The 19,493-nt window shown below is 62.2% G+C and overlaps 1 protein-coding gene across 3 annotated transcripts in view; it reads left to right on the top strand.

Moving 5' to 3' along the window:
• The window catches only part of SPPL2B (signal peptide peptidase like 2B), a 21,480-nt gene extending 1,987 nt beyond the window's left edge, over window positions 1-19,493 (top strand). The window contains exons 2-15 of one of the 3 annotated variants that reach the window (XM_033195164.1): window positions 3,692-3,811; window positions 6,165-6,347; window positions 7,436-7,525; window positions 7,735-7,874; window positions 8,479-8,618; window positions 8,727-8,823; window positions 9,534-9,650; window positions 11,763-11,844; window positions 12,525-12,599; window positions 12,787-12,849; window positions 12,979-13,078; window positions 13,718-13,795; window positions 16,203-16,363; window positions 17,645-19,493. In XM_033195164.1, the coding sequence (XP_033051055.1) occupies window positions 3,692-3,811; window positions 6,165-6,347; window positions 7,436-7,525; window positions 7,735-7,874; window positions 8,479-8,618; window positions 8,727-8,823; window positions 9,534-9,650; window positions 11,763-11,844; window positions 12,525-12,599; window positions 12,787-12,849; window positions 12,979-13,078; window positions 13,718-13,795; window positions 16,203-16,363; window positions 17,645-17,908 (1,710 nt within the window). In that variant the 3' untranslated portion in view covers window positions 17,909-19,493. Of the gene's footprint in view, window positions 1-3,691; window positions 3,812-6,164; window positions 6,348-7,435; window positions 7,526-7,734; window positions 7,875-8,475; window positions 8,619-8,726; window positions 8,824-9,533; window positions 9,651-11,762; window positions 11,845-12,524; window positions 12,600-12,786; window positions 12,850-12,978; window positions 13,079-13,717; window positions 13,796-16,202; window positions 16,427-17,644 lie in introns of all 3 variants that reach the window. The other 2 variants (XM_033195163.1, XM_033195165.1) reach the window with 2 other exon arrangements.

Here is a 19,493-nt window from a genome sequence, read left to right as displayed (position 1 = left end):
TGGGGTTGGCAAGGGGTGGGCTGTGGCTGGAGTGCAGGGTGGAATAATGCTGGAAGGGAGAATTTACACCCTGAAAGATGCCACCACCAAGGAGCTCCTGGGGGGTGGGCCGTGGAGGGATGCTGGAGCAGGGGCACAGAGGAGTGGGGAGTGGTGCGAGTGGCCCCAGGCAGAGAGTGAAGGCAGAGCATTTGGCCTCTTAGGCTGGATGACAGGCCGTCTGGTGGAAACCAGGTTGTGGAAGGCTCTCTGTGCTGGGGTGCATGGACTTTAACCTGGGCGGGTTGAGGAGTGTGAGCTTTATCTGGAGGGTGGGGAGTCAAAGGAGGTGTCAGAGGGACGTGAGAGGGCAGGTGCTCCTGCTCTTCCCAGAACCCTGGTTGTCAGTACACCCTGAGACGCCGTCCCTGTTGGGGGGCGGTGCTTCGTGGCAGTGGAAATTTGAGTCCGATTGCCCAGAATGAGACTAGCTCTCTGGGCAGAAGCCTGCTTGGTGACAGTCCTGGACTCGCTTGCTACCATTCTGTGACCTCCCCAGTGAGACACCTCCCCTCCCCCACCCCATGGAGCCCATTCCTCAGCAGATCTGAGCTGGAGCTGATGGCCCTGGCTGGACCCGGGCTGGCTCCTGGAACTCCTGTGTTCGCAGAAGGGAGGCTCTCCCGGCCTGGACTCACTGGCCTGTTTCCAAGGCCCTTGACATGGATGCTTTCACAGTCACTTCGAAGCAGGGTTTCTAAGCCTGGAAGTTTCTAAACCTGTGTGCGGCGGTGAAGCATCTGCGCTGCCATTTGTGAAGGATTTGGAGGTCGAGGCCTGGGCTTTGAGCCTGTCCTTGTAGCCCCAGCTTTTTCTGCTCCTCCACATTTCGGCGGGCCTCACTAGAACTTGGCCCTCAGAGCTGTGGCCGTTGGACGAATTGTTCCCAATTTCTTTAACTCAGCAGACGAGGAAACTTCCTGGTGAGACGCCGCTGCGTTCTCTGGCCTTTGATAGAAGCACAGGCTTTTTTTTTTTTTTTTTTTTTTTTTTTTTAACAGAAAACCAGTTTTGCGAATTGTGGAGAGGAAAATGCATGAATGTGCTTTTGTGCTTTTAAATGACCCTTTTAGAGAGAAGCAGAGAAGCAGTTCTATCGGTCCCCATTTTACACAAAAGACACTTTTCACCAAAGTCCCTGATCCCATAGAACAGAGCTTGGCAAGTGTTTTCTGGGAAGGGCTAGACAGTAGTTTTGCTGGGCTCTGTGGCCCACGTGGCCTGTGGTGCGGATGCTCGGTTTCTCCTGTTGTACCTCCAGAGCCAGAGACTCTTCCTTAGGAATGGGCTTGGCTGTGTTCCAATAAAACTTAATTTACAAACACGGAAGGTGGGCCGGACTATGGATTCTTGGCTTCTGCCGTGACCGATACCATCCCTCCTGGAGTAGGTGCGAGGGGTTCTGAACACTGCGGGGCTGTGTTGGAAGGGGTACCCTCCGGGTTCGGCACCAGGGCCAGACTAAGGGTTGCTCTCAGTGAAGGCAGTCTGATGGGCAGAACTGGAAAGAAAGGGCTCCTGACTCTGCCTCGGCTCCAGGGGAGGTCACACGGGAGGTGCTTGGAGTTGGGCTGGGGCAGGTGTGGGAAGGAAGCAGTGTTAGCCAAGTGCTATGAGACCCCCAGGCAATTGCGGGGACTGGGGCTCCGTGGGCTTTCACCATGCTGCCACCCCGAGGTCGCCAGGGCCTTGATCAAGATGCTCCCAGACCAGGCCGGAGCCCTTGCGTGATTTCAGTGAGGGCCCGGCTGTTGGAGAGCCAGTCTGTGTCCGTGTGCTAGGGTTGGTGTCTGGCATCAGGGACCGTCGGGACCTTTAGCCAAGCCAGAGCTCCCCTTCCCCAGCCCCAGCCTGGCAGAGCTGCGTCTGCATTGTGGGCCCGTGTGGCGTTGTGGCATTGGCCCTTTCGGTGCACGGCTCAGTCCCCCTCCAGATACGTTGCCATCCTGTTCCTGACGAGGTGAGTGGCTGTGGCCTGTTTGTTTCCATGGCAGGTCCCCTGGGGACCAGGGGGTGTGGCTGTCTGTCTGTCTGGGAGGTTTACAACCTGGCAGGAGCCCTGCAGCTCCGGAAGGCCTGGCCCAGGAGCCCGCAGTGTGCAGATGAGCCCTGCAGCCCTGGAAGGCTGAGGGCTGGGCGCTCCTGAGAACAGGCGGGCCTAGGGCGCGGGGGTGGGTCTCCTTGGTCCCTGGCACATGGCTTTTCTCCTGGGACCCCTCCCTGTGCAGGCCGGGCTCCCCTGGGGGCCCACACTGAGGGTCTGCAGCGTGACGCAGCAGCTGGGACCTGGGCCCCGTCCCTGTGAGACCCTCTGGTGACTGGTGTCCTCACGAGACGGAGATGTCCTCGTCAGCTGCTAGTTGGGGGCCCTGGGCAGGGGAGCAGGAGGAAGGTGGGGATGGTAGGTGTGGGCGGCTGGACTGGACTGGGCTCTGCTGGGAGAACCGTGGCTCTGCTTAGGCCAGAGCCCCTTAGTGTCTGCAGGGGTCCCGCGGCGGGAAGTGTGGTGAGCAGCACCAGCTTCCTGCATGTGGAATCGCGTCTTTCCTCATAGCTCCATCCTGCTCTGTTAAGCATTGGATTGAGGAGGCGGGGGTCAGCCCTTCTGGTCCAGGCCCGTCTACTCCGCGACCCTCCTGGGAGGCGTCCAGGGCTTCGGGGCCCGGTCCTGCCCCTTACTTCGTTTTGAGAGCATGGCAAGGGCCTGGGCCCGCTCTGTCCCGAGGGCGGTCGGTCACTACCCCTGCTCCTCTTGGCCGGCTTTGGCCACTCGTCCCCGTTCTGTGTCAGGGGCTCCTGCCAGAGGATCCGGACCTTCCCCTGTGGCCCTCTCTGAGCCACTGCTGCTGCAGGCTGGAGAGCACGAACTTGAAGCCCTGGCTGGCTGTTCCTTCTCCCCCCTGGGAAGTGGGAGCTGCTGTGCTGGACTCTGCTGGTTTGGGGCTTCGCGGGGAGCACGACGCTGTCTGTCCTGTTGGTGGCAGCGTGACCTGTTGCAAACCTCAGCCTGTCCCACTCAGGACCCCAGTGCCTGTAGGCCCCTTGGCTCAGCTGCTTCCTGCTATTCTTCCAGCAGGAGCTGAGGGGTGCCGGCCGACCTGGGATCCATCCCCCTGGTCTGGTACCCGTTATGTGCCTGGTCTCCCTGTGTCCCTGGAGCGCCAGTCGACAGGCAGTGCTCATGGGGCTGTGGGTCAAAGGCCACCCAGACCTGGGGGGTGTGGAGGCATGTCCAGGCCTCCCGCCCAAGCCCAGGGCCAGGTCTGCTGGGGCCCTGCCCTTCTTCCCTGCTGAGGGCTCTGCCTTCGGCCGTCCTTCTCCCACCGTGCCCACTGGTCCTGGGAGGTCCAGGAGGTGATGCGATCCCTATTTTTTGGTGCAGAAACTCGGGAGCCACAGAGAGGTGACCTGACACACTCGTGGTCACCAGCCTGGGCCCCTGAGGAAGGTGAGCTGGTCTGCGCCTTTGCCATGAACCATGTGCGGTCACATCCCTGTCTGTCCTGTCGAGACGCGGAGACATCCCAGACGACCTCGTGAACACGGGCGCCCCTCCTGGAGGCGTCCTCCTCTCCTCGGGCCTGTTTCTTGTGGGGCGGTGTAGCCCCACGCATCCCGTGCTGTGGCTCTGATCGCCGGCCTTGTCCCGCAGGTGGCCGGTGAGTACGGCATGGTGCACGTGGTCTCCGAGGCTGGGGGCCCCAGAGGCAAAGACTACTGCATCCTCTACAACCCGCAGTGGGCCCATCTGCCACATGACCTCAGCAAGGCGGTGAGTACCCACCAGCTGGGCGCGCCGTGGAGGGGAATGCGTGGGCCCCAGGGCTCTAGAGACTCATCCAGCCAGGGCTGCAGGAAAGATCCAGAGGCGAGAGGCAGGCCCTGGCCAGGTCTGGGGGACTCTTGGATAGCCCCTAGTTCCCCTGGGCCTCCCCAACCCTGGTCATCAATGGAAGCTATCCATAGGGCCTTGGGATGCAAACCTAGAGGCACTGGCTGAGCCCCATGTGGTGGACAAGGGTCTCTATTGCTCCATGCTGGGGTCCCCATCTAGTGGGCCTGGACAGAGGGGTCCTTGGAGGAGTGACAGGAGAGGGCACAGGGGGGTCTCGGGGACGAGACCTGTTCCTTTCACCATCTTCCCGACTGGGGCACTAACACCTGCTGCTGAGTGGGTCCCTCCCTCCCTCAGAGGCCCCACCTCCTTTCCCACTGCATCCCTCAGGCCCTGCCCCCTTTCTCACTGCATCCTTCAGGCCCCACCCTCTTTTCCACTGCATCCCTCAGGCCCCGCCTCCTTTCCCACCATGTTCCTCAGGCCCTGCCTCCTTTCCCACTGCGTCCTTCAGGCCCCACCTCCTTTCCCACTGCATCCCTCAGGCCCCACCTCCTTTCCCACTGAATCCCTCAGGCCCTGCCTCCTTTCCCACCATGTTCCTCAGGCCCTGCCTCCTTTCCCACTGCATCCCTCAGGCCCCACCTCCTTTCCCACTGCTTCCCTCAGGCCCCACCTCCTTTCCCACTGAATCCCTCAGGTCCTGCCTCGTTTCCCACTGCACCCCTCAAGCCCCGCCTCCTTTCCCACTGCATTGCTCAGGCCCCACTTCTCCTGTTGAGTCCTTCAGGCCCCGCCTCCTTTCCCACTGTGTCCCTCAGACCCTGCGTCCCTCAGGCCCCACCTCCTTTCCCACTGTGTCCCGCCCCCTCCTGGATCCCTCGAGGCCTGTCGGCCAAGAGGTGCTAGCATCTTCCTGTCTGCTTTGTTCATAGTGTGTGCGTGAGCATGTGTGTAATTGGTACATGCCTGCACATGTGTACGTGTCTGAGTGCATGTTTACGTGAGTTTGCATGAGTGTATGTGTGCATATGCCTGAGTGTGTATGAGCACGTGTGTAATAGACATGTGCATGGACATGTATGTGCCTTAGTGCGTGTGTAGGTGTGTCAGCACAGGTGTGCATGTGAGCGTATGTTTAATAGGTGTGTGGGGGCATGTGCATGGGTCTGAGTGTGTATGTCTGTGTTCGTGCACGTGTGTGTGAGCGTGCATGCAATAGGTTTCTGTATGGGTGTGTGAGTGCATATGTGTGTGTGTGCAGGTCTGTGTAAGCATGTAACCATGTAATAGGTATGTTTGTGGATGTGTGCATGTGTCTGTGCACGCGTGCGTGCGTAATAGGTGTATGTATGTGTGTGTACGTGTGCATAATAGGTTTGTGTGTGGATGTGTGTGCCTGTGTGTTTGAGTTCATGTGTGTGCATGAGTGTGTGCGTGTGAGCTCATGTGTCATGTATGTGCACATGCCTGAGTGCATTTGTCTATGTGAATTCGTGTGGTGTGTGTGCATGCGTGTGTGTGTAATAGGTATGTGTGCGCGAGCAGGAGTGCACAGGTGTTTGCTTGCCTGTGCACGTGTGTGCCGTGTGCTCTGGGCTATGTATGTGTGCACGTGTGTGCATGTGTGTAATAGGTATGTGTGTGCTTGAGCGTGAGTGCGCATGTGTATGCTTGTGTGTGTATGTGTGTACCGTGTGCTTCGGCCTGGCTGTGTATGTGTGCACGTGCGTTTGTGTGTGCTCCGGCCTGGCGGTGTGTGTGTGCCATGTGCTCTGGCCTGGCTGTGGGTGTGTGCTCCAGCCTGGCTGTGGGTGTGCGTGTGTGTGTGTGTGCACCGGCCTGGCTCTGTGCGCGTGTGTGTGTGCGCACATGTGTCTTGGCTCCCTTCCTGGGCTGTGAGGTCGCTGAGAGTCGGGGCCTTGTTCTCTGCACACTGGAACCCCTCCCGTTTCTCACAGATGCCTGGTCATGGTGGGGCTGTGGTGGGGACCCACTCGGTCTTGCTGAGTGAGCTGTGATGGCTCGCAGGGTGGCTCAGGTGTCAGGGGACAGCCATGTCTGTGAGGACTCCGGCCCTGCTCAGATGAGGCAGCCCAACCCGTCACCCAGCGCCCTGCTGTGGGAACCACCATAGGGATGGCTCTGCCTAGGTGGGGCCGAGGCCACGCGGGACTTTAGGCGAGAGCTGAGATCCAACTCAGCGCAGGCTTTGGGTGGGAGAAGGGGCAGCTGGGCCCTCCTGGTGACTCGCATCACGTGAGACAAAACCGTTTCCTGGCCTTTCCAGTCTTTCCTGCAGTTGCGCAACTGGACGGCCTCTCTGCTCTGCTCCGCAGCGGACCTCCCTGCCTACGGCTTTGGCAACCAGATCCCGCTGGTGGCCCGGGGGAACTGCACCTTCTATGAGAAAGTGAGGCTGGCCCAGGGCAGCGGAGCACGCGGGCTGCTCATCGTCAGCAGGGAGAGGCTGGTACGGCCCTGCGCCCCCACCGCTGAGCCAGCTCTCAGGGGCAGGAGGGGGGTGCAGGAGGCAGCAGCGGCAGGGGCTGGTCTTCTGATTTCTCGCTAAAGGCAGGCCGTCTGTGGGGAGGATCCGGGCTGAGTGTGGCTGTGGAGAGGGAGGGCAGAGATGAGTCTGTTCTTTCTGTGCTGCTGGCTGGGGCTGTGGAACTCTGGCCGTGGTCTTGTTGGGTGCTTGTCCTAGAGCAGCCCCCGGGGTGACGGAACCCACACTCTCCGCAGGGATGGGATTGGGGTGTCTTCTGAGGAGCAGATGGCCTGGCCCTGAACTGGTCCCTTCTGGGAACCCTGGTGCCCTGGCTCTCGAGCCAGTGGGGCTGTGCTCACCTGTGTGGTCCTAGCCAGGTGGCCTGAAGCCCAACCCCTTTTCCATCTTCTGTGAAACGGGCTGTGGTTGAGAGCTGGGGGCCTGGCAAGGCTGGTCACAGCAGGGGACATGCTGACTGCTGGGCTGGGCAGGGTGCGCAGTGCCCCTGAAGTGTAGTTTTGGGGTAAGAAGAAAATGGAGTGCAGGAATTCCCTCACAGCCCTGCCTGTGGCTCTGGGCTGCCCCCGCCAGTGTTGCAGCCTGAGCCTGGCCACCCGGGGGGGCCTGGGGCAGGGTCTCAGGGCTGAGGCCAGAGCAGGCCGGGCAGAGCCGAGGGTGTCATCCCCGTCTGCACGTGCTGCCATCATTGAGAGAGGCCCTCAGTGGGTGCGGGGCTCAGGGTGGCCTAGTGGGCAGGCGTGGGCTGTGACAAGTGTCACTCAGGATGTGTGTGTGCGGTTAGAGAGTCCCACGGCTGAGGGAGGGATCGGCTCTCTTAGGCCCGGGGCCCTGTTATCGGGTGAAGAAGTCTTGATGCCCTTGGGCCTCCCTGTCCTTGGGTCCTCCTGGGAGGCCGGAGGCTGTCAGGTGCAGAGGAGGAGCGGACAGGCGCCCCCTGCCTGGCCTGAGCCTCGAGTGAGGGTCCCAGGAGAGGAGGCAAATGGGCACAGAGCTGGGGGCCCACCCATTGCTGCGGGTGATGCCTGCCGCTCCCTCCTCTGGGCCCCCAGGTCCCCCCGGGGGGCAATAAGACGCAATTTGATGAGATTGGCATTCCTGTGGCCCTGCTCAGCTACAAGGACATGTTGGACATCTTCAGGGTAGGTCTGCCGCTGCCCAGACCCGCGCTCCCGCGGACATGGGGAGGGGCTTCGGGCTGGCTGCGGGGGCGTTTGTGCCGGGGTGGGGGGTGAGGCGTGGCCCCTGCAGGCCAGGGTCTCCAGCCCCAGCCCTATAGCCCACCGCTGCACACAGACCCGTGGCTGGCGGGTGGCTCTGATGCCTGCCCCTGGTGTGTTCCTCGAGGCAGCGTTTCGGCCGCATGGTGAGGGTGGCGCTGTACGCGCCTCATGAGCCAGTGCTGGACTACAACATGGTCATCATCTTCATCATGGCCGTGGGCACTGTCGCCATCGGTGGCTACTGGGCTGGGAGTCGGGACGTGAAGAAGTGAGTTTCGTGCCGTCCGTGGGCTGTGACGGGCGAGCGAGCGGGCGGGCGGCTCTGACGCGGGCTGGGGCGGCCAGTCTTCTCATCCGGAACAGCAGCGAGCGCTTTGGCCTGGGCAGGCACTGTGGAGCCCTTCCTTTCTTCCTCAGGAGGTCCTGGGACAGAATCAGGCCCTTTTCCTGCTGGGGCGGGCTCCGGGGACCCGGTGGGTGTGCGGGGCTGGGCAGGTGTGGATGTGGCAGGTACGGGCGTGGCAGGTGCAGGGTGGGCAGGTGGCTGGGGCTAGCTGCCCACTCCTGCCCAGCCGCCTGGGTCTGGGAAGGCCCCGTGTCCAGGGCTCTTTGTGCAGAACCCGCACGCCAGCCTCTGGCCCGGCCTAGTGGCCACCCCAGCTCAACCCAGGGACGGGGGCCCTGCCACCCTCTGCTGTGTGGTCTCCTCTGCCCTGGGGACGTTTGGGGCGGTTCCTTGCACTTCAGTCCCCCCTGGGTCCCCTCCTGCTCCGGGCTTTCTGCCGCGTTCCCCTGGGTGGCTGTGGACTCCTGGGCCCTGTTGAGGCCAGCCGGCCCCAGCGCTCCGCGACCCCACGGTGTCTCCCAAGAAGGTACATGAAGCACAAGCGCGAGGATGGGCCCGAGAAGCAGGAGGACGAGGCGGTGGACGTGACGCCAGTGATGACCTGCGTGTTCGTGGTGATGTGCTGCTCCATGCTGGTGCTGCTCTACTACTTCTATGACTTCCTTGGTGCGTGGCCCCGGGCGGGTGGGCCGCGGCGTGGAGATGCAGCCGGCCCTGGGGGAGGGAGGGTGGCGTGCGGGCCTGGCCCCTGGCCTCACGGCCCTGCCCCTGCAGTGTACGTGGTCATTGGGATCTTCTGCCTGGCCTCCGCCACCGGCCTGTACAGCTGCCTGGCGCCCTGCGTGCGACGGCTACCCTTCGGCAAGTGCAGGTGAGGCTGCCTCGCTGGCCCCGACGTACGGCCCCTTTGCCGCCCCAGAGCCCCCCATGGTGCAGTGTAGCTCAGAGTCTACAGCAGGCACTTCCTCAGCGCTTGCCTGTGGTTCTAAGGCCCAGGAGCAGGGCAGCGTCCGGGCGAGCTATCAACGGAGGCCGCCAGCAGCCAGGCACCAGGGTGGCGGGGGGAGGGTGCTCTTGTTCCCAGGAACCCTGCCCCAGGTGGCAGACTGGCCAGGGCGTGGAAAGGCACCAGGGTTCTCCAGGGAACCCAGAAGGTTTCCCACAGCGCAGAGCTTGGCCTGGCTCTTAGGGGTGAAGGGAGCTGCCGGGGGGCGTCTCCAGCAAGATCAGACCTGGGTCTATGAAGCAGGGCTCGCCCAGGGGAGACCTTTTTGGGTTGCTGTCCCTGGGTGAGGAGGTGGGAAGCCTGGAGCAGGCAGGGCCTTGGGTGAGGGGGTGCAGCACAGGCGAGGGGGCTCTGTGGGTGCAGCCAGTGGCCCCCCCAGCACCTGTCTGGGCCAGGCTCTGCCCCGCCTTGGGGTGCCTACTGTTGTCATCGTGCGGGGCTGTGGAGTTTCATAAGGAGGACAGAGTGCAGGCTGCCACTCTGGAGGGGGTGCCTGGGCAGGGCCCAAGGGTGGTGGGCAGTGGGATGACGCCGGGGGCTGGTGGGCTTGGCTCTGACTGCCCCATGCCCCCCAGGATCCCCAACAACAGCCTGCCCTACTTCCACAAGCGCCCGCAGGCCCGTATGCTGCTCCTGGCGCTCTTCTGTGTGGCTGTCAGCGTTGTGTGGGGTGTCTTCCGCAATGAGGACCAGTAAGTGCTGCCTCCCCCGGGCCCCGGCGGGCGGTGACATCCTCAGATGCTCCCTCCACAGGACTCCTGGGGCCCTGACTCCTCCCTGCCCTCCCTGGAGGCCGCCCCAGCCTGGAGCCGCTTCAGGACCATGTTATGACAAGCCCTGGCCCCGGGCTGCCCTGATGGGGCCGTGGGGTCGTTTCATCTGGGTTTGTCCAGGTGCCGTGGGAACCCTGACTGGAATCTGGGAGGAGAGGCCAGAGCCTCTGTGGCCGGGAGCCATGTCCTCCAGCAGGCCTGGATGGGACTCCTGTGCAGGGCATCGCTGCCCAGAGCCACAGTCTGTCCCCCGCTGTCCCCATCTCTGGCACCAACGTGCGCACCGCAGGCCCGAGGCCCAGGGTATGGGCTCCAGGGCAGCCGATCCTCTTGGTCATGCCTGCCACGGCCTCTGAGCAGTGATGGAGGTGGGGCAGGCACTGCTCCCTCCTCGCTCAGCTTCTACGTGGCCTGGACTTGTGGCTGCCTCCTGCCGTCCGGGCCTCCTCGACGAGGCTGAGCGCCTGGCGCTGTGTTGGGAGGATGGAGCCGGCCTGTCCCCGCCTGGCCCCCTCCCTGACGAGGCCGAGTGCCTGGCGCTGTGTTGGGAGGATGGAGCCGGCCTGTCCCCGCCTGGCCCCCAGCACCGTCACTGATACCGTCTGGCGTTTCCTCTCGGTTTTTTCCCAAGGCAGCCAAGTGCTCTTGGCTTTGGTGTGTATTGGAGCCGTGGCACGTTTAACTGGCAGAAGGAAGACGTGAAAATATTTTGAATCCTTTGTACACGAAGGGAAAATGAATCCTTTCAGTTATTTCCAAGCCAGGAAACTCGTTGCGTCACGTGAAGTTAGAGCAGGCTGCAGTCAACTGGGCTCGGGCTCACGCCTGGGATCCCAACATTTGGGAGGCCAAGGCAGGACCATCACTTTACCCAGGAGTTCAAGACCAGCCTGGGCAACCAGCGAGAGCCCCTCTCTATGTAAGAAATAACATAAAATCAGAAAGTAACTGGCCCCAGTTCTCTGGGTGCTTGTGGCGTGTGGCGCCTGGAACGGACTGTTCCGGCGTCTCCATGGAGGCCTCTGTTGTCAGCAGCCGCCCTGCCCAGGGGATGTTTTCATCCCATTTGCCAATGAAGCCCTTGATGTTTGAGATGCTGAGGAACGCTGGGGAGCTCGTCCAGCAAGTGGCAGGCGGAGCCTCCGTGGAGGGCAGGGGCCGGCGGGGGCTTCATGGGGCCGGGAGAGAGTCAAGGTTGCGGCTGGGTGCAGGGGCTGTGGCCTTGTTCAGGAGGCGGTTCTGTGCTTTGCTCCAGGGCACCCACTGCATGGCAGCCCCACCCACTGTGGACCCAGAGGTTCTGCAAGGAAACCTGGTGTGGCACAAGTTTTACTTTAATAAACAGTTTGGGCGCGGTGCCTCGTGCCTGTAATCCCGGCACTTTGGGAGGCCGAGGCGGGCAGATCGCTTGAGGTCAGGAGTTTGAGACCAGCCTGGCCAACGTGACAACCCCATGTCTACCAAAAATGCAAAAAAAATCTGCCTGGCATTGTGGTGGGCGCCTGTGATCCCAGCTCCTCAGGAGGCTGAAGCAGAATTGTTGAACCTGGGAGGCGGAGGCTGCAGCGAGTCAAGATTGTGCCACCAAACTTTAGCCTGGGCGACAGAGTGAGACTCCATCTCAAAAACAAAAGCAGTTTGGAGGGGGTCAGTGCCCAAGCCCTCCTGCACCTGCACCCTCTGCCTGGCCCCGGCCTCCAGCCTGGCACCCACCATCCAGGGACAGTGACTGAGGGGACGCAGCCGGCCAGGCCTGTGTCCACTGTCCTGGCTGCAGAGTGGTGGGCTCCTCTCCCTGCTTCCGCAGGGGGGGCCCTGCGGTGGGGCCTGTGCTGCCAGCCCTGCTGGAGTTGTAACAGCAGGGGTCCTCCCACGGGTCTGGGGTCCTCAGGGTCATCCCCTGGGCAGGTGGAAGGGCAGCAGGGCTGCCTCTTGGCTGAGAGCGAAGGCCCTGTGTGTGGCTCACAGGAGACGGCATCCTGGGTGGTCAGCCAGCCTCCACCCCGGCAGGGATGCTGCTTTGTCTTGCAGGTGGGCCTGGGTCCTCCAGGACGCCCTGGGCATCGCCTTCTGCCTCTACATGCTGAAGACCATCCGTCTGCCCACCTTCAAGGTGAGCGCGGGGAGGGTGCGGCTACGGGGCAGCGTGGGTAGCGGGAGCCTTCCCCCCAAGCCTGGCCCATGTGGGGCTGTGGTCCTTGCAGGGCTGTGCTCCTGCTCACTGCCCTGGCTACGGCCACCTCGGCCTGTTGTGAAGGGTGGGGCTTGAAGATTGGGTCCCAAAGCCCCCGCCGAGGCGGCCTGGGTGGGTGGCTGCGGGGCGGTGGTCCTGGCAGGGGCAACTCATACCTGCATGAGGTGGTGGGGAGAACGGTGGAATAGGGCTGAAGGAACTGGCCTCCGTGGTACCGGGAGCACGGGGATGTCGTCAAGCCCCAGGCGGCCGCATTCCCTTGAGGGCCCCACAGGACCCCAAGCGAGTGGCATTTGAATGCTTGGGACGGCTGCCTGGATCCCCACAGCCAGCCCTGTGTGGCATGGGCCTCCGCCCTCCTGTTCCTCCTTCCTGTTATGCAGAGACTCTGAAAGCCTAACTTTTGCCCTTAAATCCCAACCTGATGTTGCTTCCAGAGCTGCTCCTGCGTGGTGCGGCCCAGCACTGGCGCTCTGCTGGGTTCCTTTAAAGGCTTCCTCCCAGGAGGAGGCGCGGGGCCTCGTGAGATGGGAGTGGAAGTGGGGTGTGGGGGAGGCGCAGGCCAGGGTGGGGGCCGCCCTCAGCCATGGCCTTCGCAGGCCTGCACGCTGCTGCTGCTGGTGCTGTTCCTCTACGACATCTTCTTCGTGTTCATCACGCCCTTCCTGACCAAGGTAGGCGACTGCCTGCGCCCCGCTCCACCCCATCGCCCCGCTCCCTCGCCCCCTGCTCCCCCACCCCATCACCCCCATCACCCCGCTCCCCCACCCCATCCCCCCACTCCCCCGCCCCCACCCCATCCCCCCACTCCCCCGCCCCCATCCCATCACCCCACCCCTCACTCAATCCCCTTCTGTGCAGAGTGGGAGCAGCATCATGGTGGAGGTGGCCACAGGGCCCTCGGACTCAGCCACTCGTGAGAAGGTGCGTCCTCTGACCGCAGGGCCTTAGGTTGCCATGGGCCAAGGTGTTGCGCGGAGAGGGATAGGGCTCGAGGCGTCCTGCGGCCGGATGCGGGTCCTGGAGGACATTGTCCTCTTCCCGTTTTTGCAGCTGCCCATGGTCCTGAAGGTGCCCAGGCTGAACTCCTCGCCTCTGGCTCTGTGTGACCGGCCCTTCTCCCTCCTGGGTTTCGGGGACATTTTGGTGCCAGGTACTGAGGCGAGTGGGGCACACGGTTCGCGTTGTGGGTCAAGGCCCTGGGTGACTGAGGTTTGCCTTTGGGAGTGACGACTGAGGTTTGCCCTTAGGAGTGACGACTGAGGTTTGCTTTTGGCGGGGAGCGGCCTGTGCACCGTTGGCTGCAGATAAAGCCCTGAGGGTCAGGGTTGGGCAGGTTGGGGCCGTCGAGGCCCGTTTGCTTGGGCAGCGAGGGCATTGCCTGGGTGGGGTAGGTCCCCTTTGGGTCCTAGGGAGCAGGGAAGGCCTCCTGATTGCAGACAGCCTCCCCCATCCTGCTCAGGGCTGCGCAGGGGTCCTTGCTGGGCCCTGGGTCCTCGTGAGCTCACGTGGCTCTGAAGGCAGAGACTGTACCCTCACAGCCTCCGTGTCCCCAGGGTCCTGCCAGGTGTGTCTGCCTGGGCTTTGCTCTCACTGTGGACTCAGTTTACCCACAGAGTCATGGCAGCCCTGTCCTGAGCAAGCATGTGACCTGTCTGTGAAATGACAGCAGCCACTGGGCAGCGAGAGGCCCACGGCGCCCACAAGTGCTCAGGCGCCCGCCTGCTCCCAGGGAGTCCCCGCTCCAAGGCTCTGTGGGCCTGGGTGAGCCTCCTCTGTGTGCCTCCCCCAGGGCTGCTGGTGGCCTACTGCCACAGGTTCGACATCCAGGTACAGTCCTCCAGAGTGTACTTCGTGGCCTGCACCATCGGTAAGTGCCTCGGTCGAGCTCATGCTGGCCACTCCGGCTCCAGCCCCGCCCTGACTCAGCCTCTGTCCTGACCGTGACCCCAACCCCAACCGTGACTCCAGCTCTAACAGCATAACCATGACACCCTAATCCTAACACCATAACACCCTAACCCTAACCTCCTGGCCTCTCTGGGAGCTGGGCTCGGGTGGCTGGGCCTGTGCCTGGGCCTGTGCCTGCATCCCCCTCTTTCTCATTCTCCCTGGCTTCCATTGTTCTGTTCTGTTCTTTTCCTTTTCTTTCCTGTTTTCCTCTTTTTGTCTTTTTCTTCTTTGCTTTGTCTTCTGTTTCTGTTGTTATGAAAGTGTTTACACAAAGTGCCGTTTTCTGTTAACCGACATTGTTTTAAGAAATGTCCCCCCACCGCAGCCGGCCCTGAGAAGCTGTGGTGCTTTCTGCTTCATGGGCTGAGGGTAAGCCGCCTCTGCCGAGCCACGTCCTCGCCCAGCCCTCCGCGCGGCTCCCTGACGTTCACTCCCAGGGCCAGGAGAGCTCAGGCCGGCCTGCGGTGCCCTTTGGTTGGTGGTGGTCCCCTCACACCTGCTTCCTGCGGCTGTAGGTGACCCTGGCTTTCCCCTCGGCCGTTTTACCGGCTTCATGATTACCCTTTAAAATCACGGCTGAGGCTGGGCCCGGGGGCTCATGTCTGTGATCCCAGCACTCTGGGACGCTGAGGTGGGGGGATTGCTTGAGCCCAGGAGTTCAAGACCAGCCCGGGCAACATAGTAAGACCCTGTGTCTGCAGAAGAATACAAAAATTAGCCAGGCATGGTGACATGTGCCTGTAGCCCCAGCTACTCAGGAGGCTGAGGTGGGAGGATCACTTGAGCCTGGGAGTTCAAGGCTGCAGTGAGCCGTGATCGGGCCACTGCACTCCAGCCTGGGCAACAGAGGGAGACCCTGTCTCGAAAAAATAATAATAAAATGAAAGAAAAAATAAAAACACAGCTGCAGAGATTTCTCTCTCCTGAAGCATAATTTGTCAAGTTGTTCCTGTAATTCCTGAGATTGAAGCCACTGAGATTTTATAGGTGCCAGACCTCTCCGTTTGTCTCTGTTTCTGTCGATGATGGCTGATGGACACGTGGATGGTCTAAAATGGACCAATAGGGACGCTCCCTGTGGCATGGTGTCAGAAATACAGAGATGAGTGTTAGAAAAAGTGCCAGGAGCAGTGTGCTTGCTGGACACAGTGGCTCTTTTTTAAGAATGTTCTAGTAAAAAGTTAATTTTCTCAGAGCTTTATTTTGAAATTTTAAAAGACAGTTGCAGGGTCGGTACAGAGAACTCCTACGTGCCCCGTTCTCAGAGGGACTGGTCGTTTACTCATGTCCGCTTGATTCCGTTCTCTCTCGTTCACTCACGTCCGCTTGATTCCGTTCTCTCTCGTTTACTCACATCCGCTTGATTCCGTTCTCTCTCGTTCACTCACGTCCGCTTGATTCCGCTTGCTCTCTCCACACTCGTGCGCTCTCCCATGGACTCCAGTTGGTCCTCCCTAGCCATGGGTTTCGCAGCTGTGGATTCCACCAGCTGTGGGTGGAAAATATTTGGGGAAAAGAAATTGCATCTGTGCTGAACACACCCGGACTTTTTGGGCCAGTATTCCCTAAGCAGTGCCGTGGGACGGCCGCCACCCTCAGTGACGTCGTGTTTGTATTTGTAGGAACCTGCAGGGATTTATGGTTTGGCAGGACGTGCGTGGATTCTAGGCAGACACTGCACAAGTTTACGTCAGGGACGTGAGCAGGGGGGGTCCTGGCAGCCCTCCCCTGTGGGTGCCCGGGGTGGCCGTGTGCACGTTTGTGTACTTCCATGCACACATATGTAAATCACAGGCTGTGTTCTCAGGGGACTGGGGCACCGTGCCCCTTGACCCCAAACCTTTCACTGGGTGTCTCCTGAGAACATACTTTATACACCCCCAGCTCGGTGTCCAAGGGTGTTCTGGTCAGGCACATGTGTTCACCTTCGGCTGATTTTCTCATTAGAGGTTCATAGAAACTGCATCCTGAACATGTCCTGCAGCCCCCGTCTGCTATCCCATCTGCCTCCCGCTGTCCTGCAGCTGCACGAAGCCTGCCTCTCCCTGTCCCTCTCGTCGCCCTGCCCCTTCCATGTCCTCGGTGACCCTGGCGCCCCTCTCATTGGCCCCGGTGGGGTCAGGATGGGAGTGTGGCCCAGGAGGTGCCAGAAGGATCCATGTACTTCAAGGAGCCTGTGGCCCTGCTGGCTGAACCCCGCTCTACCTCTCCCGTCCTTGCACACCCCTGCCCTGCACCGCCCCAGCCCGCTCGCATTCTTCCCAGGGAAGTGGGTGGTGGCCCCGGCCTGCCTGGCTGAGGGGATGCCGCCTCTGTCCCCACAGCCTATGGCGTTGGCCTCCTGGTGACGTTCGTGGCGTTGGCCCTGATGCAGCGTGGCCAGCCCGCTCTCCTCTACCTGGTGCCCTGCACGCTGGTGACAAGCTGCGCCGTGGCACTCTGGCGCCGGGAGCTGGGCGTGTTCTGGACGGGCAGCGGCTTTGCGGTGAATACCAGTTTGCTCTGACTGTGAGAAACAGTCGCCTAGTGAGCCATAACTAGACTTAAAGTTGAGTGAGGCCTCCAGCCATAGCAGCCCCGCGGCCGCGACGGGGCTCGGGGTCCCAGCAGCTTCTGCTTTGGGTGTCGTGCGCGTGTGGCGCCGGTGGACGGACGTGCTGGGTGGGACCCGGGGGTGCCGTCCTTTCTAAAGTTGCTTCCCCCAAAATGGTCACTGGCGCCCCACTTGTGTGGGTGTTGGGCATCCGTCGGCTCTCCTGCTGAGCGCGAGGCACCCGACTGGGAGTGGGGCCGCAGAGCCCTGTGCGAGGGGAGCAGGCCGGCCCTGGCTGTGGAAGCCCTGTCCCCTGTCCCCCTCAGTGAGGCAGGGGTGGCTGGCAAGGGCTAACCGTGCGCGATGCAGGGAGGGCTTAACGCCCTGTCAGTTCTGCTTTTGTGATTTTTGTAAACGAGAAGTGGGTGCGGCCTCCTTCCAATGGGCTGTGGGGCGCTTAACCAAGAGGGGTGACTTCCTGGGTTCCTGAGACTCAGGCACATTGCGCCCGAGAGCTGCCCCCACGCCTCCGGGCAGTGCCTCTCGGAGGCCATGACTGCCCAGGGAGCAGCCCCGCGCCGCAGGGCGATCCTCAGGCTGTTGGGCATCGGTCCAGCTCCTCCTGTAGCCGGCCTCCCTCTGGGGGAAATGCCGTGCTTCTCAGTGGTGGCCGCAGCGCGTGGCGGTCCCGCATCGTGGTTTTGTGGACGTTAAACCACACCCATCCTGCCGCACTGGTGTGTTGCATTGGGTCGAGTTGTGGTTCCAGGGCCAAGCCGGGCTCATGGGTCCCCCAGATGGGACCATGGCCTGAGACCAGGCCCGAGGGAGAGGTCTCCTGGGGCCAGCACCCCCACCCCAAAGGTTTCCCCATTCTGATGGGTATTTCAGAAAGTTCAGGAGAAGCCGGGGACCGGGCCCCGGGGCGAGAGACGGAGAGTCCAGGCTTCTCTTTGCAGGGGCTTTGCACAGCTCCCAGCCTCTGCTGGCCTCAGGTTCCCCTCCCACGGCCCCTGTGCGGATGGACGGGGTCCTGGGTGCCTGTGGGCCATGGAACCGGCCCCCTCCTTGGGACACCTCTGCTTGTCCCAAGCCTGGGTCCAGAGCCCCTGGGGATGGTGCCTCATTTTAACCCTGCCCCCGTGGCCTGCGGGTGCTGGGTGTCGTGGCCCCTACCAGGGCCCTCCTCTGGGTCCCTGTCTTCTCCTCACCTCTGCCTCCCTTCTCCTGTAGAAAGTCCTACCTCCATCTCCGTGGGCCGCAGCGCCAGCCGACAGCCCGCAGCCTCCCAAAGACTCAGCCACACCACTCTCCCCGCAACCACCCAGCAAAGAACCAGCCACGTCTCCCCAGCCTGCTGAGCAGTCCCCAGAACCATGTATGCCCGAGGAGATGGGGGCTGGAGCCCCCATGCAGGAGCCTGGGAGCCCAGCTGAACCCGAGGGCCAGGACCAGGCCCAGCCGTGCCCGGTAGCCCAGCCTGGCGCCTTGGCCTAGGGGAGGGGTGAGACGCTCGCTGCCGTGTCCGCCATACCAAGATGTTGGGGCTGCCTGGCGCCCACTGGAGACAGATAGACAGATGCCTGTCCCCGGGACTGAGGCCTGTGCTGTCCCCACCCGCCCCAACATGGTGCTCATCCTTGCCAAGACCCCCGTGGTCCATGCCCGCGCCCAGCCCAGCTGCCCCGGCTGCACATCTGCTGCTCCAAGCTCGCCCGGCTGCCACAAGCCCTCTGCGGGTCCGTCCTCCTCCCCACTGGAGTCCATCTTCGCAGGCCCTGCCCGGCCTCTCTGCAGACCCTGAAGCGCCGTCTGCATGAGTGAGCAGGCGTGGGTGGACTCTGGCCGCAGACACACTTGGTGCTCACCGGCCGCTTCGTCCTTCAGGTGACCTTCCTCCCCGCGGCATCCTGTTCTCGGGCGGAGGAGCAGCTTTCTGGTCCCAGATGGCATCGCTTTTCCCCCTCGAGCAGATCGGAGCCCCTGGGAGGTTTAGAAGCCACCTCCAAGCCTAGGACACGGCCTGGTGGCCGGGGCAGCATCAGACCCTGACGCTGGCTGAGACAGGCCTGTGGGGCGGGGTTTTGGGGCGTGAACGAGGCTGGCAGTGAGTGGACAAGCCGTTCCCCTGGCTCCGACCCCGACCTGCCCTCAGCCGGAGGCACCTGGCCGTGCCTGCACACTCCTCCCCGTTTTAATAAACAGTCGCAACTTCTAGAAGTCCTGCTGGTGCCACCTGGTGGGGTGGGCATCTCAGACTGCCCTTTTGACAAGCAGGGGTGGGCGCCAGGCAGGCTGGGTCAGGCCCTCGGGGGCCCTGGGGCCCTGGGAGGGAGGGACTGGGCCGTGGGAGGTCCCGGCTGCTCCCGGCACCCAACCTCGCTCCCCGTGTGGGCCCTGTGTTGCTTTTCCGCGGAGAGGGGCTTGGGCCTCGGTTCTCCCTGTGGCAGTGGCATTGGTGCGTGGTTCTTAACCCCCTGGACCCAGCATCTAGGAGCTTCTGGAACCCACGAGGACATCTGCCGCTGGCGTGGTCTACTCACTGATGAGGTTCTCCTGACTCTGGGGCAGAGACATCCATGCAGGAACTGACAGGCGTGGCCCCAGGCCCCGGCATCCTCCCCTCGCTGCACGTGGTCACTTCCGAAGCAGTGCTCCCCGTGGCCGCAGCGACAGAGCCTGCACCTTGGCTGTCTGTGGCGCCAGGGCCCCAGCTCCCACCTGCCACCCGCCCTGTCCACGCAGCCTCCAGACTCGAGTCCAGAATCTGTTTCTGTCAAGCCAGTCACCCCCAGCTGCACACGGGGACTGCTGAGCGCTGCGCTCTCACGGCTCTGTTCCGGTCAGAGAGTGGCAGGGGTGAGCCCCGATCCCTTCCAAAAAAGACCAGCTTCCCAGGGAGTCATGGTACCTTCACTGAAGCCATTTTGTACATGGGGACAGGGTGGGGACCTCTCTTTTTTGGTGTTGGACGTTGGACCAGTGGGGAGGGGTTCAGAGGCGGCGGTCCTGTCCTTGACTCCGTCTGTCTGTGTGGACTTGCTGCCGTTCAGTCTGATCATTAAACACAGCTTTTGATACA

Source organism: Trachypithecus francoisi, unplaced genomic scaffold (genome assembly GCF_009764315.1).
Source record: "Trachypithecus francoisi isolate TF-2019V2 unplaced genomic scaffold, Tfra_2.0 Lachesis_group5, whole genome shotgun sequence".
Classification (NCBI taxonomy): Eukaryota; Metazoa; Chordata; class Mammalia; order Primates; family Cercopithecidae; genus Trachypithecus; species Trachypithecus francoisi.
Note: the sequence above shows the minus strand (reverse complement) of the source record. Positions and strands in the feature narration are given on the sequence as shown.